This window comes from Talaromyces proteolyticus (genome assembly GCF_021365285.1).
Source record: "Talaromyces proteolyticus strain PMI_201 chromosome Unknown BGW36scaffold_14, whole genome shotgun sequence".
Classification (NCBI taxonomy): domain Eukaryota; kingdom Fungi; phylum Ascomycota; class Eurotiomycetes; order Eurotiales; family Trichocomaceae; genus Talaromyces; species Talaromyces proteolyticus.
In genome coordinates this window covers 1,329,751-1,348,800 of record NW_025764290.1, presented here as the reverse complement: position 1 = coordinate 1,348,800, position 19,050 = coordinate 1,329,751, and the positions used below count along the sequence as shown (strand labels likewise).

Genomic DNA, 19,050 nt, shown 5'->3' with positions numbered 1-19,050 from the left:
TGCCGAGCGTTCCGCCGCATATTATATTGGCCATCCTTTGTTCAACAACATTCAATAATAACACTGCACGGAGGGAAAAGATAGTAGTTGACTTGAATAGCGTGGCCCATAATAACTACCAGTTCAATTATCAATTGAGGATTTAGCCACCATCAATACCCCAGGCCGCAATCCTTACACACTTTTACACGGGTTGGCTGATGTATTGTCTTCATGTACGCTGAATAAGCCGCAAAATAATGACACGGATGAGCCGCTGGTACTATGCCGCGGTACCTGCCATTGCCTTCATTGTGGTCGTGTGGTCCCTTTGCTGGACACCCAGTTGGACTGGTATTCTTTCCATCGACCAGAGTCGCTGGTCTTCGAACCCGCTTCGAATGAATTCAAATGGACCGCGCCTGCAGAAGAAGCTACCAGCTGTCGCACTTTCCAACATCACCGCCTCGCAGAGATCCAGGTAGTTCTGAAAGTCGGAGCGACACAGCCGATAGACCAAGTCTTATCGCGTGTCAATAGTATAACTAATTGTGTTTCAAATATGATTATCGTGTCGGACAAGGAAGAACAAATGAGCCCTTCGTTTCAACCTGAGCACGATATCATTTCCGATCTGCCAGAAGTGTATTGGGACAAGGAAAACGTCGATTTGCAGGCTTACGAGAGAATATACAGTATGAATGGCTTGAAAGAGCCTACCACAAGACGAGATGGATGGCTACTGGACAGATTCAAGTTCTTGCCTATGATGGAATATGCATATGAGCGGAATGAAGCGGCGAGGTGGTTTTTCTTTGTTGAGGCGGATACGTACATTGTCTGAGACACGCTTTTCCGCCTGCTAGATCGATATGATGCGAGGAAAGAATCGTATATTGGTTCCCCATCGCCTGGTCGAGAGATGGACGATGGCAAGAAAACATATTTTGCATATGGTGGCACTGGTATCCTTCTCAGTAATCCGGCGATTAAAAAATTTGTTCACAGGACTCGCGATCATGTGCACGGAAACTTTACCGAGCCTTCCATTACGGAGAAATGGGCACAGCTAGCAAAGGACGACTGCTGCGGTGATTCAGTGCTCGGGTTTGCGCTGGCAAATCAAGGTATATTCCTCTCGGGGTTGTACCCGATGTTTAATCCACACCCTCTTCATGGAATTCCTTTTGGACCAAGTGCGAAGCCATACTGGTGTCAGCCGGGGCTCACTCTGCACAAGAGTTGGCCAAGGGCTGTAGGTCCTCGTCGAAATATTTGAACAGTCAGCCTAAAGGGGTTTGTTAACCCCTTGGTTGTTCCTGAAATACACATATTCTAATGTAGGCCTGAGCCAGTTACCCGTGCTTTATGCCGACATTGTGGACTACCTTAGTCTCGCAAATATAACCGAAGAACGCCAGCATTGGCAAAATTCAGATTGGGCTGGATTTGAAGAAGGGCCGGAGTCACCTGTTAATATAGACACGTCAGCTTGTGCCGAGGGTTGCCATACCCACAGCGAATGCTTTCAATGGACATTCTTCTCTAAAATTTCATGGGGCAAAGAGCCGTCAGAGCGAAAATGCACTTTCGTCCGCTCAATTCGACTGGGAAGTCCGAAAGACCCTGAGGTAACGTTGACCTCAAGGTCAGTTTGGACAGGTGGGTGGGATCTAGTAAAAGTGAAGGGTTGGGTAAATGGGGTGGAATGCGCCGACCCCGAATGGGTTGAGCCAAGTATTGAGAAAATTTATTGAGCGGCTGGACTGTTATTGTTTGATTGGAGTAAGTGTTCAGGTTCTTTTGCTGGCATGCACTGCATTGGGCGGCGTTATTGTCAGAGCCTGAGCTTGGGTTTGAATACAAACGAAGAAACATGATGTATTCTCAAATACTGATGCCAACCAAGCATCATGGAGGACTGGACTTCAATAGTTCTGTAATGGTGATAATCTTATATCCTCTCTGCCTTAACTTTGGAAGAACGGCTCTCAGCATTGAGGGCGACCAGCTTCGTCCATCATGACAAATAATGATTCCACCGGGACGTGCCATACTCAATATATGCGCAGAATTGACGCACGCAAAGGGTATTTGTGGGTCATGTGGATCTATTCCGCCGAGCACAAGACTATAACCTAGTTGGTGTAGAAGTTTGCGCATTCGGGCAGTAACAAAGCCAGACCCAGGGCGAAAATATTTCGGGAAGCTTTCTGCTTCAGGCCCAGTAACATTTTTGTAAGCATTATGAATCATTTGCTCAACAGCATGTATTTGTGACTCGAGTTCACAGTCACTCAACTTGAACGACGGTTCATCGTGCATAGCATGGTTGCCGAGTTCGTTGCCATTGCTGATGATATCGCGGAGGACATCTTCACGGCCACAAACGTGGGAACCAATAATGAAAAACGTAGCCGTTGCGTTATTCGCCTTTAATATATCCAGTATTTCTCGAGTATAGATGGATGGACCGTCATCGATTGTCAACGCAATGACTTTGGCAGAGGTGGGCACCTGCCAGAGGATGTCAGGCCATCGATGCTGCAAGTACTGGATGAGCTGCGGTGGAGGCCGATACACGAGATAAAGAGCAGCCAAAGCCGGCAGTAGTAGCAAGAGGAGTAGAAGCAGGAGCACCATAGCGGGCTGAAGGGCGTCTTTACTTGATAATGGTGAGGAAGAGAGATGTAATCATTGGATGATACCGTGATGATTGTTAGGGAGAAGAGGTAAAGATGCCTGTGATTGGCCGGAGACATGGGGGATGTTCCCACAGGAGCTGTGAGCCAATCATGAGGCGCGCTCCCTCTTGACCAGTGATGCTCCTGGCAGCATTGAGATTCGAGACGATCTGGCTGAACGAGCATGCAAAGACATTCGATTCTTGAAAGAGTGAATATTAATATTAATACGAGTACCCTCGCAGCGCTGGCAATGTCTCTCGAGACGGGGCTACTGCCGAGTGCTCGGAGCTGCTCCGACCCCACCCGGAACCCCCATCTCCATGTTCCCTCAATGCCATCCTCTTCCACGCATCCCTCCTTCTGCCTTCTTGCTTTGATCAGAAACGAGAACTCGCCACCAAATATAGCTACAAAATGGGCATCATCGGTCGCTTCCTAAAACTCCCCATTTACGGCGGTGTCGCTACCCTCGGCGCGCATTTTATCTGGACGCGCCATTCCACCGTCGAGCCGCTCCCGACCACAGACTACCTTTTCACTTCACCCTCCTACAAAAAGCTCAATCCAGATCAAAACGCCGTGCTCAGTGACGTCTGTATTCGCCGAGTGCCCTTGTCGCAGATTGATCCTCGCCTGCTGGAGAAGAAAGGGAAATTAGTCGAAGCCTTTTGTGCTGGAGTATGGGGCGGGTTTGGTTTGTTGCATCCTCCACATACATGTCGTTTGGCTACTAGTCTGACTCGATGCTGCTCTTTCTTTGTGAAATAGGATATGACGTGCAACGCAAGTACATGGCGAAAAAATACCTCAATGCAGACACGGCCCGCACCTCCCTCTGGTCTAAAAACGCCCTCGTGACGTCCTCTTACGAAGTGGGCACTGAGATCACCGACCATTTCAAGGTCCTCGAGAAGACGGACAACCGGATCATCGTACGCTGTGGTGATACGCCATCGAAAACGGGTGTTCGCGAATCTGACGGCTTGTTTGAGATGTCGGTAGATGTCAAGAAAGACCAGGATGTGGCTGTTTTCTACCTAAAGAGTGTCTTCTTCAATGGCTTGTCTGGGCCAAAAGAAGGGCCTGGCCCGATGCCCTATCATATCGAGTTGTTGCATCGCGAATATGATAAAATCTGGATGGAGAGTGCGTTACGCAATGTCTATGCTTAAGGATACCAGGAGATATTCTCCATTGTGTAATTGGTCTTAATTCTACAGGCGCGATAGGAGTTGTCGTTTTGGTGGCTTTCTGGGTTTCTCGAGAAATTCCAAGAACATTGAAGTGGGCTCAGATTAAATTATATATGTAGGTTAATCTCAAATGTTGGAAATATCTGGTAATTACTGAATGGCCGCCTGGCTATGACATGCTTACACCATGAGCAACGTATGAGGTTCAGGACGACTAGATACTTGTCGGTTTGTCGATTCCCCCTCTTCTACATGTGCCAACTGTCCTGATTTCCTAGTGTTATCCTCAAATTCCGCCTCATCCTCGTTCGTACTGGTCAATGTCACTGCCAGTACGGTAGGCAGTACGCATACCAAAGCTCCCATACACATGCCCCAGTTCATAGCAAATTGAGTCATGGGCGAAACCTTGAGAGCATCGATTCTCCACGCCATTGCTCCACCGACACTCTGAAAGGTTTTATACCCACCGACCAGAATGGCCGAGACCTTTGGTTGGTTGGAAAATGCCCCGATTAACCAATAACAGAACGATTGCCAGAAGGCATCGTAGGCACCGTAGAAAATGTACAAAAACATTGGACCCACCGACATAGAACTCCAGGTAAAGTCAATGTCCTGTTTATGATGTTGCTTTTCGATCCGGTATGAGGACCATTTTTGGAAAGCATAGCCACCTCCCCAGATGCACATTCCTGAGGCAAATAAAAAGCCCCAGCCAACACAGGCTCGTTGGGGTCTTGTAAGACTTGGCATATCAAGCAGAACTCCCATGAACAAACCCCCAAACATTTGGGCAAGCCAATAGAGAGCCCCATTAAGCGATCGAGTGCGGATGTTGAAGTTCATACCGTTGACTTCATTCTGTTGATATGAATAGAAAATGTTGGCGCAGAAAAACAGAGGTATCATGCAGAGAACACGCCAGTCCGTGCATATCTTGAAACAGCTCTTTATAAGCTCATATGCTTTGGTGCCTCTTCGCTGGTTCGTCTTCTGTTGACCTTTCTGGATGGCTGGCTTCCTAACAGAGTCTGGCGGGCAAATGAAGACACTCATGAGCCATCCGATTCCCATTATAATAAGCAAAGCGATGTACGTTGCATCCGAGACAGTTCCTGTGACGGATTTGTAGTTAAGACCAAAACTTGCCAGCGAACCGACACCTCCCCCAAGATTGAATATAACCCAGAAGAGTGCAATTGCTCTTCCCTTTTGATTTTCAGGAACGTAGGTTGTCATGATTGCTCCCTGTGAAACCCAGACGAAAGAGGCCCCAATACCCAGTAATGCGCCTGCTGAAATCACAAAGGCCCCATTTTCATTTTCTTCTTTAGTCAGCTTATCTGGATGGCTTGGTTATATGGAACGGAAACCTCACTGCTAAAATTGAGTAATGCACCAGAATATAATGGGTATGTCCAGGCTCCAAGTAGCAAACAGACTCGAGGCCCAACTCTGTCAAATAAAGGACCGACGACGAATAGTGCTGTCCCAGCCATGGCAGACAGAAGAGCGACAGTCGCATTTGCTGCGACAGTTTGATCAACCTGTCCAGAACCGCCGATTCCAGTCAAAGCATTGTACATCTATTTGAAGTCAGCTTTCACACCTACACCAGCTTCTAGTATGCAAGGATCATCAGGAGGAACGCACCCCGGGGCAACAAAAGCATATTCCACTAATTAAGAGGATTTGAAACCAGGGATGAGAGTGTACATGGTACATTCTGGTTTTTAATGGGCTGAATATTCTTGATGGTAAGGCTAGACTGGACTTGAATGACTTCACGGGTTGGTCCTTCCTCTCCCCGTTCGACTCTGGTGACTCTAACTTATCCATTACTCCAACTGCCACGGCTTCAATATTCACTGATGCTGCACATGTTGTTTCGGAGGATGGGAAGGAGTCAGTTGGTGAGGGCATCGGAGATCTTGACATTATGTTATCGATTCGGAGGAAGGTTTATCAAAATTAATGAAGAAGATTACCCACTACTAAAGAAGAGTTTCATTTTAATTTATTTACATAATCCATTTAACTATGTATCTATTTATTTGTTATATTTATGTGTGGCTTGTTATGTTTCACCCGGGTAGCGACTGGAATGTGGAATGCTGGCAAAGAAAGTTGGCATATCTCAACGGAGCACGAGGAGACCCGTATCTTTGATACCCAAGGTGATCCCCCAGTAATATGTAACATTCGAAGTGATCTCCATTACTAAACCAGTGACTGGTGTAGCTTTGTCAATCCAGTCCTTTACCACCAGTATGAGTCACGTTCTCGGGGGTGTACTCAGTTGTTCCCTCAAGAGTGACGTCAATCCTTGGCCCAGTGAAATTCTTTCTACCATCGATGATCCATTGCACCGCTGAAATAATCACGATAATCCCAAAAGCAACAACACAGTAATCTGATGAAACATGTTAGCACACTTTCTGTCGAGTCTTGATTTCATTTAGCATCAGGAACCTACTCATACTACTTCCATCAACCGGCAAAGTCGGTGGGAACAAAAATAGAACCGTTGTTAGTATAATATAAGAGAGCCCGATCTATTGTCCACGGAGGTTAGCCGGCTTATAAAACCAAGGGGGGTTGAGGAAAGGTACAATGTCCGCAACCCATCCAGCAATTGGGTGGATTTTCCAAGGTCGTTCTGGTAATACGTCTCTGCCACGAAGACAACGAACAGCAATCGGCATCCCATAGGACACATTGAGAGCAACGACAGAGGCAGATATGATTGCATTAAATGCACTTTCTTTCATCAGCCTTTCACCAACATATACAGAGTTACTTCTCAGATGACAGGGGAACAAACCTTGATGAGCCAAGGAAGATGCAGCCAAAAATAATGACCAAAGCACTCGTTAGATAAAGCGAGTTTAGAGGTAGCCCGAGACCAGTATGGACTTTAGAAAAGACGCGAGAAAATGGTAGTCCGCCATCACGAGCAAAGGCAAAAAGCATGCGACTGCTCGTTGTCATGACACTTATAGTTGCCATTAGGAGACATACCAAAGGTACCCTGCCGATATTAGTGCTCTACTTATACACATGTACCATACGAGTATATCAGCTCTTACATAAGTAGACAAATTGCCCCGGCATTGTTGCTAGTCGCGTTTTTCAAAATCTGTAGCAGTGGACCTGCTGCAGATGACGTGACTGGTCCCAGATCGCCAGCAACAAAAAGGAGTATCATGAGGAAGATTGTGCCTGTGAAAGTGCCAATTCCGATACATGACACCATAATTTTCGGGCCTTCTTTGGCGGCATTTGGGATTTCTGGTACAAGATTAGACCAGTTCATCCTTTATGTAAAGATCAAGACCCAGGAATTACCTTCAATCATATGTGCAACAGCATCCTAAAAATGGTGTAAGATATTTCAGCCTGATTAGAATGACACGTATCTTACAAATGCTGTTAACCCGAGACTCCCTTGTAGAAGCTGTAGATAAGGATTAGACAATCTCTCTGCATTGAGTAAATTCGACATACCCCAAGAAGCCACGCAATTCCATCAGGCCCTGCACATAGTTAACACATATATCCACCATATCCACCTAAATGCCCATTTAGAAAGTAAAACCTACATCCAGTTTCGTTGATGAATTGACAAAAGACAAGACTTCCTTGTTAGCTTTAACTTCACGAAAACAGCCTTCAGACTTACTATGCAGAATTATAGCCTTGAGCTTTACACGCAAGCACAGCAATTGACACTACTGCAAATCCTGCAATTGACCATATGACTATGACAGTCTTGATGAGTGCACCGATTGCAAATTTCAAAGGAGAGACGTACATGCACCCTTCATAATAGGCGGCAGGATCGAATTCATAAACGCGTTAACAATGAAAGATATGATTGTAAAAGCGATGTAGATGAAAAATTGATGCCAATTTTTAGACTCATAGTTCTGAATATCATCAGGGACTGAGAATTACCCGGACAGGATCAAACAATTACGAACCGGGTGGACTAGGGAGATGACACCGAGAATGAGCTGACTTGACAAGAGACAATTTGTTGCCACCAGTGCAACCTACGGTATGAAGAAGTCATTAGTATCGGTAGTTGATCATGGGTTATGAGGCTCACATACCCAACCCGCGCAGTTGACCCATCCGGTGATCCAGGACAATATAGGCCGCCAGCTTTTCCATGAAACTTTTTATTGAATATCATCAACGACTGTATTGAATTTTTGTGGAATATATGTTCAACCTACCGACTACGAGAAATTACGAAGTCAGCAGAATTTCCCTAGTCAGTGTGAAAGAATGGACATACCGGCAACCCAATGATATTGACCTCCAGCCCTACCAACGATCAGCATACTTATTTTCTTGTTCCCAGTAATACTATGTAAAATCCCACGTTGGATAAGCACTCAAAAACTCAGCTAGTGAAACAGCCACACAGAGTGTACAGACACCAGCTGTTACGCATCCTGTACTTGCGGTAAGCCTTGGTGTACAAACAAGATTCACACGGTTGATTAAATACCCCAGATGACCGACGTGCTGCCACCAGATGTGATACTAAGAGAAAGACTTGCGGAAAGGGCTGTCCACGACTGCAATGAAATTGTTAGCTATCTACTTGGTTGAAGAGAGTAGTACAAAAGAAGGGTATTTACGTTGAGAATAGCGAATGCAAGGCCCAGCATTGCCCTGAAGCTGTCAGTTCATGCAAGAAGCCTAGTCGTCAGCAAGAGGAACACCTACATCATGGAGAAATTTCGCTGCAGCTCGGCGCGGTGACCCATCGCCGCTAGCTGGGCATCGTCGTCGAGCCCGGGCTTCATTTTCCACAATTCCTTGATTCAATGAGTATCTCAAAAGACTTCTCCGGCAGCTTCTTCAGAGAGGCTATAGATATAAAACCACACATGGTGAAAGCCCAGCTTAATGAACAACTCTAGGCAAATGATATTAAACAATGGCAATGTCCGCCGATGCTACTACGGCTGAAGCTATCCTTTCCCCGCATCGAGTAACTGACGAAGAGTGGATCCCAACATCACGCGTGGACTTGCTTGATACAGTAATGGATTTCCCCGCGGTTGATCCACCACTTATCATCGCTCACAAACATTCAAGCTTACAGTGGCTTTGATAACATCGAGCCGGCCTTATTGGGTGATTATCACCGCTGAGATAGCTCCTTTCATCGGCGACACGGTCGAATCATAGATGTTTTGCTTAGTTTCAAGTACTACAATAGTACAAACTTAACAGAAACTCAAAAATATTTTTGTCGCTTTCCTATTTCTCATTTACTTTAGTTGGTTTACCAACGGAAACTGGTGTTCTGTATTATAATAGACAGTCTGCTCTGTGTTTTTAGGTCAATTGGCATGAAAGCAAAACAAGTGAATCAATAAACCACCGCATAAATCGTATAAATCCAAAGGAAAATGAAACGAGGGGTTTAGTAGTATCTCTTGATAATAGACTTCTAATTAATAGGGTTCTAGTATTGTTGGTTCAATTTCATGTTTGGAATGAGGAATAGGGAGAGTTCTACTTGCAGCGGCCAATTTGCATAGGCTGATCATATTCCAACAGCTTTTCCAATCGCAACGCGTAATTGGCCAAAACACATCGTGATATTGTGCGCGTCCATAAAACTTCAATATTAAGTTTAAATATTTCAAAATGTTGTGCAACATAATTTTTGTTCTCGTGATACCAATTTTAAATGACCGCTCCTAGGACCAATGCCAAACAGTTTATTTAATCTACATTAAAATCGCTTCTACAAGTTCGAAGAGCAGAAGAATAGAGAGCTCGTTGTGTTGAATAAAAGTCAGATACATCGATGAATATTCGCATTCACAATTCAAAAAGGCCCCGATTTTGATCAGGTCTAGAAAAGTACAACAGCAAATATTAGGCCGTAAGGCTGTTTAGGTTACACACATAGCACACATTTTATCACCTCCGCATTCGCTTTTAGAGCTTAGATGATCATAATTTAACAAACGTCTAAGCGGGGGCTAGCATTTTGAACTAACCCATAGAAGCATTTGATATGACCAAGTTGCAGAGTGCAAGCTAAGTGGATTAAGTGCGGGATGTAACTTTAAACGCTAGATAATAATCTTAACGCAGAACAAACCAGCCACTGTAAACCTGCGAGATAAGCAAGTGGAGAATTAAATTGGTGTAGGTCGCATGTACCTACTTCTCTAGATCTAGTAGCTTCTGTAAATGCCTGTTTATCATGCCAATTTTAATATTATTGGCTGGAATACTATCGAGATACGTAGCTGCCTATCCCTAAGCTTTATCGGGATCGGCGAATTCTGTATATAATCTGGGGTATTGTTGTCCTGAATAGAACAAATAAATGTTGTATGACTTGTATTGATAGTTACACTTACCAATTACACGAGGAAATGCTCTACAAAATTATTACCGTAGCTGCGCTGCTAAATGCAGTATCGGTCCTAGGAAGTCCCGTTTCCAACGGGCAGGACCAGACATGCAAAAAGACCAAGGTCGCCATTCTGTTAGTATCATGATTCTATGTTTTGAATATCATTAAAATAGCATAGAGACTGACAGGCATAGTGGCGGCGGTGTTGCAGGTATCACAGCGGCTGTATGTCTAGTTGAAAGCCCACGACTCAATGATCGATAATCTGACAAGCACAGCAATCTCTGAGTAATAATTCTGTGGAGGATTTCATCATTCTTGAATACAACTCTGAAATTGGCGGCCGTATGCGACATACTACGTTCGGAAAAGATGCAGATGGAAAGCCATTGACAGTTGAAATTGGCGCGAACTGGATCCAGGGTTTGGGAACTCCTGGTGGACCTCAAAACCCAATTTGGCTCCTGGTATGCTTTCATTTTCTATAGTGAATTATGACTTTATCTAATTTATACGACGGAAAGGCTCAAAAATATGGTGTCAACAACACTTATTCCAACTACAGTTCCATTCTAACCTACGACGAGACTGGGTTCAACGATTATAGTAGTCTTTTTAACGACTATCAAAATGCATATTCGACGATGGAACAGCTAGCAGGGACAGTTCTGAAAGAAAATCTCCAAGATCGCAGCACGCGAGCTGGTCTGACCCGTAGCGGTTGGAAACCGAAAAAAGACAAGAAGGCGCAAGCCATTGAATGGTGGCAATGGGGTAGGTCGTGAAGCCTTTGGCTTGCTTCGTAGATTTACTAACATGTGTATCCAGATTTTGAATACGCATATGAGCCTGATATTAGCTCATTGGTATATGGAATCGTGAACTATGTAGGTCACCTTGAAACAAAGCTTCATCCCAAGGCTAGGCTAAGAATGCAGAACACATCTTTCTATCAATGGTCAAACGTGAATAATTTCGTCTGGGACCAGCGCGGGTTCAACACTTGGCTCAACGGCGAGGCTAGCACATTCCTCAAGAAAAACGACTCACGCCTACGGCTCAACACAGTCGTCACAAATGTCACTTACAGCGACACAGGAGTGACGGTTACTGACAGTCATGGCGATTGTGTCCAGGCTGACTACGCTATTTGTACTTTTTCGTACGTTCTATTTCTGTCCTGTCCTGTCCTTAAATAAATCCAGAGTAGTAACGCAAATAGTGTCGGTGTTCTCCAAAATGACGCTGTGTCGTTTGAGCCGGAATTTCCGGACTGGAAGCAAGATGGTATCGAAGTCTTTGATATGGGTACCTACACCAAAATATTTCTTCAGTTTCCACCCGACAAAGTCTTTTGGCCCAAGGATACACAGTACTTTCTTTACGCAGATCCTACAGAGCGTGGATGGTATCCGGTCTTTCAATCTCTAGATACTCCTGGTTTTCTTGAGGGCTCCGGAATTATCTTTGTGACGGTCGTGCATGACCAATCATATAGAGCTGAATCCCAGAGTGACGAGAAAACAAAAGAGGAAGTCATGACAGTTCTTCGTGACATGTATGGCGCGGAAAATGTCCCCGACCCTATTGCATTCATGTACCCGCGCTGGAGTCTCGAGCCATGGGCATATGGCAGCTACTCCAACTGGCCATACGGTGTCACTCTTGAAATGCACCAGAATCTACGTGCAAATGTTGGTCGACTGTACTTTGCCGGCGAAGCGACTAGTACAGAATACTTTGGCTTCTTACAGGGAGCTTGGTACGAAGGACAGGGTGTTGGTAAGGTAGTGGCGGCCTGTGTGAATAATGCCAAGAGCCCCGCGTGTGTACAGGAGACACATTATGAGCCATTGCATGGGAGTACTCCGACCAGCGAGTACTCCTTCCAGAATGGTTGGACGGTGACCAGTTTTCAAACAAACGGGGTCTAATCAATCGCATACATGGATAGTATGTAGGCATATAATCTGATATTAATTGATATATGTGTAATACAGAAACTAGTCCTGTGATACAATACATGTGTTCTAAAATTCAAGCCCTCGCAGGAGGATGATATTGACTACTCACGACACTGAAATTTCCCATAAAGTCGATCAATTCTATCCGGTAGCCATCCCGACGTGATTTCAAATCGAGGCTCTGTCGGGATACCGAACCTAACGTAACTAGACAACCGACAAGTCTCAGGTGTGAATCGAAATTGGACACAGGTTTCATCGGATATGCATAGGTCCTGACATTCCGAAACAGTTGGAGCGAAACGCTCGTCACCACGTCCGTTATCCCAATTTTCAAGTTGGGGGACTAATTTGGGACGAATAAGCGCTTTGAATACGTCGCGATGAAGAAGACTTGCGCCCATCTCGACATCTCTTCTATCAAGGAGGGTCCTCTGCTCCAACATCCACAAGGATGCTATGTCCCGCGGTGACATATGGTGATGTGTCATCACAGGCCGACACCAAATTTGCTCTGTATACTGAAGCTTTCCTGGGTTCTCGCCTTGAAATGAGGGCCAGGTATCAATCAATGAAACCCCACTATCTTCTAGCATCCATCCAGTTGAAATGTCGCCGTAAGACATTTGCATTGTCAGATTAAAGTACTGGTTCATTCGAGGCATCAAATACATCACTGCTTTCCGTAACGCAGGATTAGAAAGTATGAAGCCCGAGCCACCATGAGCAAAGGGTCGGTTTGCAACTTCTTGTCTTCGTCCAAAGTAATAGAATTCACTGGGATCGTGTGTCGCAAGCCAATGCAGCAAGTTAGACCACACAACAGCAGTGTCATCTTCAATGAATATAAACCACATCGCATTCGGCCTTGCGCCCAGTGCGCTTTTCATCATTGGCAAGAACTTCCATTTATCTAGCTTCCATCCTTGGTTGGTGGATAATGTTGAGCTTTCTTGCCCATGAAGCCGATTATAAAGCGCAAATTCGGTTGGAAACTGATCCTTGATCTCGGCATCAATTTGAGATAGGATATCATGAATATCGAGGCCATGCACGGACTCGCTCGCATCCGAGTAGACGATGTAGTCCGGGATACATTTGAAAGTCGACTCCAAGTGAACCGGTAGCCTTTTATGTAGAACCGTAGTACCAGTCTTCATAATCACGAAAACGCTGTCGGTATGGGGTAAAGAGGCGCACTTTTCTCCTCCAAATTGCCTCAATTCGGCGAATATCCCAGACTCGTCGTTCGCTCCATTTTTGATCCACCATGGCAGGAAAATACATGCAGTGACGAGGAAAACGTGGAGAAAGGCATAGTTACGTACATACCCGCGAATCCATGACATGAAGTCTTTATTTGACCTGCTCATGCAAGTCTCAGATATTTCAGACGCTGTTATTAGAAACGAAAAAGTCTACGAAGCTAAAAATTTGCGGGGAATTGGAAACGCAAGCCTTAAGTCCTGTTTCTTTTCTAGCGTGATAGTCTCGGCGGATGATCCCGCTAAGAGAAATTCTATTTAATTGAAATAACTGCACTAAATATTAGGGGTTTATCCATTAGTTAATTATTCCCGTATGGGGGACCAGTTGCACTCGAAGGTTATCAACTCAACCCTTACTCGGAAATCCATCTCTAGGTTCCCAGAAAACTTTGGCGGGGCCAGCGGTCTAGAAAAAAGCGACTGGAATCGCGATCAGCAACATGCACAACATCGAATAGAATTATTCTGACTATACTTACAGAGTAGTCGGTCGCTAACAACGCATCGGTATTTCCATGCATTCCCCTGACCTGAAAAAATCTTGTGAAAATTGCTAGTATAACCCCTAACTGGACATACGCAAACTTTTCCCCGATGCACCTGTGCCGACCACCCCCAAAGGGCAAATATGGACTATTCGCCCCTTTAGCTGATAATTCGTCGTCATCACTTGTTTCATGAACAGACGCCTTTTTCTCCCATCGATGCGGATCCCAAGTCAGAGGATCGGCAAAGTAGGTCTCGTCTCGGGCCGAGAATGCAGGGCTCGCAAGGAGGGTGTGGCCGGATGGAACCACCATCCCACTTTCATCTTTGACGATAAGCGGGGTTTTGGCAAGTCGCATAATTGAATGTATTGGGTTATACAGGCGCAGGGTTTCTTTGATCACGTTCGTGTGCAGTTTGAGCCTCTGAAGACCTTCGTATGTCAAACCCGCGTCTCCAAGCTCGCGGACCTGCTCTTCGTAGAGTTTCTCTTGAATATCCGGACGATTCGCTAAGCTGAGAATGGCAAACGCAATGACGGCAGAACTTGAATGGTGGCCGCCGAGAAGAAGCGCGATCATCATATGTGCGATTTCCTTGTCTGGAAGCACATTTCCGTTTTTGTATGTGCAATTACTCATTAGGTTCCAAATCATGTCCTGCTTCTCTGTCTCTTCCTTCCCATCATCCGAATCACAGGTGTTATTTGTTAGCCTTCGTCGTTCGGAAATTATGTCTGTGTATATCTTTGTCATTTCGCGCTGTGCTGCGTCGCGCTTTCGGTTTCTCGGCAATGGGAACCAGGACGGAAGGAAAAAGTTGATAGGTGAAAAGCCCATGTCAAGGTCATGATAGAGATCTGCGATACGCGACCCAGACGATGAAAACTGCCGACGTACTTCGGCGCCTTGTAGGGAGGAGGATGCAGTATATATGGTCAATTCTGCCATAGCAGAGGGTACGTCGACAATTCTTGCCTTTACATCACCTCCTTTCCCCTGGCTTTGAAGAGGCGTATATGAAGTGAAGAACGCCGTGGTTTCTCGTGTAATGAGCTGAACGTATGATTCAAGAGCGGCTTGACTCAGGCCGAATTTAACGAACTTTGTGATATACCAGCATCAGTATAACAAGCATACCCTCAAAGGGAAAAAAGAGACGGTACCTTCTTCTGTTGCATAAATTTTGCGTTGTCGCAGTCAAATATCACATCGGTCCCAAAAACAGGTGTGGTCAGAGGCGAGTATACCTCTTCTGCCGAGAGTTCGCTCTGCTTTCCGTTTAAAATGAAATTATTGCCATTGGCACCAAGGTATACGGTAACGGGTCTACCGAGTAGAACAAAGGTGAAGACATTGCCATACTATAGCATTATTTGGGTATTGTCAATCGTGCCCGATTCTTGTAGAAAAGAGGGATGGTACTGACCTTGGCTTTGCAGTCCTGGAAGAAGGCTAAAGGGTCCTTGCCGTACGTTATCGTACTTCCGATTATAGGAAAGTAGTGGAACACCAGAGGCGGTTTGTTTACCTCTTTTCTGGAACATAGTTGAAAAAGAACGTTGAATAGGGTACTCAACAAAATGAAGACGACAAGAGATAGGAGAGTAATGGTTGTTAATGAAGAGCCGGTAACAAATACCGGAATCGAAGAAGTCGTCGTCATTTCTCAAAGATGCAGGGATTTCACACAGAACCAAGACGACAGAGACTTTTTAGTGAGCAGGAAGCGAAGCGACAAGGACTATCATATATCCATACGAAATATTCATTCTCCATAGAAAACCGTTCTGCTAGCAAATATCAAAATCCTGATTGGCTCCAGAGCACAGGAGGTGGTGATTCCACCTTGAGTTAGGGTTTGGTTCCGGCCGGAAGCGATTTTCCCGAATCGCATGACGAAGGGAAAAACAAAAGGGACCAGACATGGTCGCTCATCGATATTACTGCTGCCTAGGAGGTCTAAAGCACCAAGGGATAGATATATTTTGATTGCATTGTTATTCTTCCCCAATCTTTACTTGGTTAGATCAACTCCAGCCTTATTGACGGTCGATATCGCCGCTTTCAACGGCCATTGCCCAACATTGAAGCTTCCCGTCAAAGAAGAATGAAGTACTTCTCTTCGCAAGAAAGGATTTCAGGCTGAGTTTTGTTCATGTCTTAAAAGTCTTGTCTTTGAGACAGTCTCAGGTCTCAGAGTCTACCAAAAAAATTGTTTGAGTTAATAGAGCACAGCGAAACATTGGGGCTATGCATAGTGGACATATAGGATATATACTTGCCTGATACCATATCCATGATGCTTATCCATCTTCAGTCTGAGAATACACACCCACCCAATAAAAACCATGTTCTGCTATGTGCTTGTTGATGATTGCGGGTGGATGAGCGACAAAAAGCAAAGGTGACATTAGCAATCATAGACATGTGCAGAACACTTCTGCGACATTGATCTGCGCCACCTGAATTGCACACAGCAGCCTTGCTCTACTCACACATCAACTGATAAATTAATGTATGGCTGCACAGACAGCGATAAGAAGCCTCCTACTGCCTGTCTGGAAGCGATACCACCCAGGCTCGCTGTTACGATGAAACCATCAGAATTGCCGAGCAGATGGCCGGGGATTAACGAGATGAAGCGAATCATGCTGCTTGCGGCCGGAACAGTTCCGGCAAACCGGAGAAGCCGGCGATTTGCACGCACGACCAAAAGGTGACCAGGACGCGCTAGGCCGGACTGGGAAACACCCCTGCAGCAGATTGAGATACGTTATCAGTAACAGCGAACGCTGGGGATGTCGCGCAAAAGAGGCAAATTGGCAGTTTGGACATACAAGCTGTCCTTTCCAGATGTTTCTGCCAGCGAAGATTCAATACGAGCAAGTGAAGTAATCAATTGAGGCTGAGAAAAGAAATATGAGCTTCCTACGCTGCTTCGAAAAAGGCAAGGCCCAATTTGCTTAGGTTACCCCGCGGGGTTCTAGCGCTCACCAGGAGAGCAGCAGCAGCCAATGGGCACGCGCGATAACAAATCCTCATGTGACTGCGCGGCTACGCTTGTGGTTTCTGACAGGGGACAAATTATTATTATATCATCATCCCACACCTCGCTCTTTCTCTCTCTCTCCTCCCCTTCGTGCTCTCTCCCACCCCTTCTCCCCCTCCCATTGTGCGTCACACCCATTCATTATGGATGATCCAGATAATAAGCCTCTCACTGTCGGTGCTGCTGTCACAGCCACGGCTACACGCGACGAGGAGCAGCCGCACAAAGGCGCCTTGCTTGCCATCGACCAAACCCGCAACATCACTATCGCCGAGCACCAGGCTGGTTTCTGGGAAGCGGTCCGACAATGGCCGACTGCAATGTTCTGGGCTCTTTTCTTCTGCATCGCCGTTGTCATGGCTGGTTTCGATGCGCAAATCATCACGTCATTTTTTGCGCTGCCTGCCTTCCAGCAGAGATTCGGCTACCCGTATAACGGGAAATATATTCTGTCAGCTGAATGGCAGATGGCCTTGAATATGGCAAGCCGATGCTCTCCACGCCATTGGATGTCTATTTGACTAACAATCAGACTAGGGAAACCCAATCGGCCAGATTCTCGGAGCGCTGGCATGCGGCTGGCCTTTGGAGAAACTTGGTCGACGATTGACATTAGCCATATGCTGCGTCTGGTCCATCTGCTTCGTGTTTGTGCAATTCTTCGCGACTAGCATTGGCATGTTGTGCGCCGGTGAAATCCTCGGCGGTCTAGCATACGGATTCTACGTCGTAATCGCCCCTACTTACGCCTCCGAAGTCTGCCCACTTGCTCTACGTGGCGTACTGACCGCATCTGTGAACTTGGCCTTCGTGATTGGTCAATTCATTGCGCAGGGTGTTGCTGCGGGTCTCGAAAGTCGACTCGATGAATGGGCTTGGAAAGCGCCCTTTGCAATACAATGGGTGTGGCCAGCAATCCTTCTCGTTGGTCTTCTCTTTGCCCCTGAGAGTCCGTACTGGCTTGTGCGTAAGGACAGACGAGAGGACGCCCGTAGAGCACTCGAGCGACTTTCCTCAGCCAAAAATCCTCCCGATATTGACGGCATGCTATTTATGATCGAACAAACAGACTTGCTTGAGCGAGAGTTGGAAGCGACAACTACCTACTGGGATTGCTTTAAGAAGGGGAATCTATTTCGCACAGAAATATCCATTATGGTCTACCTTATTCAGGTCATTGGCGGCAATCCTTTAATCGCGTATGCCAATCTGTTTTTTGAGATGGCCGGTTTGGATCCCTCAGAAGCATTCGATAGTATGTAGTTTTTTCCTACCAATTGTTGTGATTGTCCTACCTATACTAACGGCTAGATAGTGGGCGTCGGTAACACCGCACTTGGATTTGTCGGCACCTGCCTTTCGTGGCCATTGATGCTATATGTCAGTACTATCTTGTTCAAAAGGGTCTCCCACCAGCTAATAAAAGCAGTTCGGCCGTCGCACAATTTACAACACCGGTATGATTGTAATGACAATCATTTTGTTTGTCATCGGTTTCCTCGACTTTGGCCGCAACAACACGGGCATAGTCTGGGCCCAAGCCTCTCTAATGGATATATGGACTTTCGTCTATCAGACAACTGTCGGACCAATCTGCTTTGTCATTATCTCCGAAATATCTGCAACGCGTCTGCGTGGTCTCACGATCGCCATCACCACTGCTGTCCAGGCACTAGCTAACATCGTCTTCACCGTCGTACTACCTTATATGATCAACTCAGACCAAGGCGACTGGCGTGGGAAGACCGGATTCTTGTTTGGTGGTATCAGTTTGGTGTGCTATATCTGGTGCTTCTTTCGATTGCCTGAGTCAAAGGGAAGAACTTTCGAGGAATTAGACATTCTCTTCGAGAGAAAAGTGCCACCACGCAACTTCAAGAACTACAACTTGCTGGAAAGTGACGATGAACACGCCTAAGGTAGCGGAAGTGTGGCAGCTTTGACAGGTTTAGGCCGTTCTATGCGTATGTGTGCAGTCAATGAGTGTGCTCAATTGCTCGCACCTAGTACGGTCCTAAAGTA

The 19,050-nt window shown here is 45.9% G+C and overlaps 10 protein-coding genes across 10 annotated transcripts; 5 read left to right on the top strand and 5 right to left on the bottom strand.

The window, feature by feature from the left end:
* Positions 1 to 239: 239 nt before the first annotated feature.
* Positions 240 to 823, top strand: BGW36DRAFT_433231 (uncharacterized protein; the record flags this gene model as incomplete). The annotated part of the gene is made up of 2 exons (XM_046221245.1): positions 240 to 460; positions 520 to 823. 2 exons carry the CDS (start codon positions 240 to 242, stop codon positions 821 to 823), a joined length of 525 nt encoding a protein of 174 aa, XP_046066564.1.
* A 78-nt stretch (positions 824 to 901) lies between these two features.
* On the top strand, positions 902 to 1,736 carry BGW36DRAFT_433230 (uncharacterized protein; the record flags this gene model as incomplete). The annotated part of the gene is made up of 2 exons (XM_046221244.1): positions 902 to 1,234; positions 1,335 to 1,736. 2 exons carry the CDS (start codon positions 902 to 904, stop codon positions 1,734 to 1,736), a joined length of 735 nt encoding a protein of 244 aa, XP_046066563.1.
* Positions 1,737 to 1,890: 154 nt separating this feature from the next.
* On the bottom strand, positions 1,891 to 2,622 carry BGW36DRAFT_433229 (putative polysaccharide deacetylase; the record flags this gene model as incomplete). The annotated part of the gene is made up of 1 exon (XM_046221243.1): positions 1,891 to 2,622. One exon carries the CDS (start codon positions 2,620 to 2,622, stop codon positions 1,891 to 1,893), a length of 732 nt encoding a protein of 243 aa, XP_046066562.1.
* A 335-nt stretch (positions 2,623 to 2,957) lies between these two features.
* BGW36DRAFT_390508 (uncharacterized protein) lies at positions 2,958 to 4,169 on the top strand. Its single transcript, XM_046217488.1, has 3 exons — positions 2,958 to 3,360; positions 3,435 to 4,083; positions 4,138 to 4,169. The coding sequence occupies exons 1-2, from the start codon at positions 3,081 to 3,083 to the stop codon at positions 3,836 to 3,838; spliced, it is 684 nt and encodes a 227-aa protein (XP_046066561.1). The 5' UTR covers positions 2,958 to 3,080; the 3' UTR covers positions 3,839 to 4,083; positions 4,138 to 4,169.
* Positions 4,040 to 5,894, bottom strand: BGW36DRAFT_420644 (major facilitator superfamily domain-containing protein; the record flags this gene model as incomplete). The annotated part of the gene is made up of 4 exons (XM_046219512.1): positions 5,516 to 5,894; positions 5,241 to 5,448; positions 4,122 to 5,187; positions 4,040 to 4,073 (listed from the first exon to the last, which is right to left on the bottom strand). The coding sequence occupies exons 1-4, from the start codon at positions 5,798 to 5,800 to the stop codon at positions 4,040 to 4,042; spliced, it is 1,593 nt and encodes a 530-aa protein (XP_046066560.1). The 5' UTR covers positions 5,801 to 5,894.
* Positions 5,895 to 6,108: 214 nt separating this feature from the next.
* BGW36DRAFT_307507 (amino acid/polyamine transporter I) lies at positions 6,109 to 8,643 on the bottom strand (the record flags this gene model as incomplete). Its single annotated transcript, XM_046212243.1, has 18 exons — positions 6,109 to 6,275; positions 6,339 to 6,417; positions 6,475 to 6,637; positions 6,687 to 6,893; positions 6,952 to 7,153; positions 7,211 to 7,235; positions 7,287 to 7,319; positions 7,370 to 7,398; positions 7,465 to 7,499; positions 7,545 to 7,623; positions 7,677 to 7,791; positions 7,846 to 7,917; positions 7,978 to 8,042; positions 8,166 to 8,194; positions 8,253 to 8,325; positions 8,382 to 8,451; positions 8,515 to 8,548; positions 8,603 to 8,643. The coding sequence occupies 18 exons, from the start codon at positions 8,641 to 8,643 to the stop codon at positions 6,109 to 6,111; spliced, it is 1,518 nt and encodes a 505-aa protein (XP_046066559.1).
* A 1,635-nt stretch (positions 8,644 to 10,278) lies between these two features.
* Positions 10,279 to 12,193, top strand: BGW36DRAFT_351442 (putative flavin-containing polyamine oxidase; the record flags this gene model as incomplete). Its single annotated transcript, XM_046213355.1, has 7 exons — positions 10,279 to 10,391; positions 10,454 to 10,484; positions 10,538 to 10,726; positions 10,784 to 11,033; positions 11,088 to 11,146; positions 11,198 to 11,421; positions 11,482 to 12,193. The coding sequence occupies 7 exons, from the start codon at positions 10,279 to 10,281 to the stop codon at positions 12,191 to 12,193; spliced, it is 1,578 nt and encodes a 525-aa protein (XP_046066558.1).
* Positions 12,194 to 12,248: 55 nt separating this feature from the next.
* BGW36DRAFT_390499 (uncharacterized protein) lies at positions 12,249 to 13,662 on the bottom strand. Its single transcript, XM_046217487.1, has one exon. The coding sequence runs from the start codon at positions 13,594 to 13,596 to the stop codon at positions 12,325 to 12,327; it is 1,272 nt and encodes a 423-aa protein (XP_046066557.1). The 5' UTR covers positions 13,597 to 13,662; the 3' UTR covers positions 12,249 to 12,324.
* A 132-nt stretch (positions 13,663 to 13,794) lies between these two features.
* Positions 13,795 to 15,642, bottom strand: BGW36DRAFT_306912 (cytochrome P450; the record flags this gene model as incomplete). The annotated part of the gene is made up of 4 exons (XM_046212192.1): positions 13,795 to 13,911; positions 13,971 to 15,080; positions 15,143 to 15,340; positions 15,406 to 15,642. The coding sequence occupies 4 exons, from the start codon at positions 15,640 to 15,642 to the stop codon at positions 13,795 to 13,797; spliced, it is 1,662 nt and encodes a 553-aa protein (XP_046066556.1).
* A 1,529-nt stretch (positions 15,643 to 17,171) lies between these two features.
* BGW36DRAFT_401639 (putative MFS transporter) lies at positions 17,172 to 18,946 on the top strand (the record flags this gene model as incomplete). Its single annotated transcript, XM_046218768.1, has 4 exons — positions 17,172 to 17,510; positions 17,566 to 18,283; positions 18,344 to 18,408; positions 18,458 to 18,946. The coding sequence occupies 4 exons, from the start codon at positions 17,172 to 17,174 to the stop codon at positions 18,944 to 18,946; spliced, it is 1,611 nt and encodes a 536-aa protein (XP_046066555.1).
* Positions 18,947 to 19,050: the final 104 nt, after the last annotated feature.

Bases quoted from the DNA above. Each gene is read 5' to 3' on its own strand.
- BGW36DRAFT_390508 (XM_046217488.1), top strand. From the start codon at position 3,081: ATGGGCATCATCGGTCGCTTCCTAAAACTCCCCATTTACGGCGGTGTC. The intron at 3,361-3,434 runs GTTTGTTGCATC...TTTGTGAAATAG, and splicing joins TGGAGTATGGGGCGGGTTTG to GATATGACGTGCAACGCAAG.
- BGW36DRAFT_390499 (XM_046217487.1), bottom strand. From the start codon at position 13,596: ATGAGCAGGTCAAATAAAGACTTCATGTCATGGATTCGCGGGTATGTA.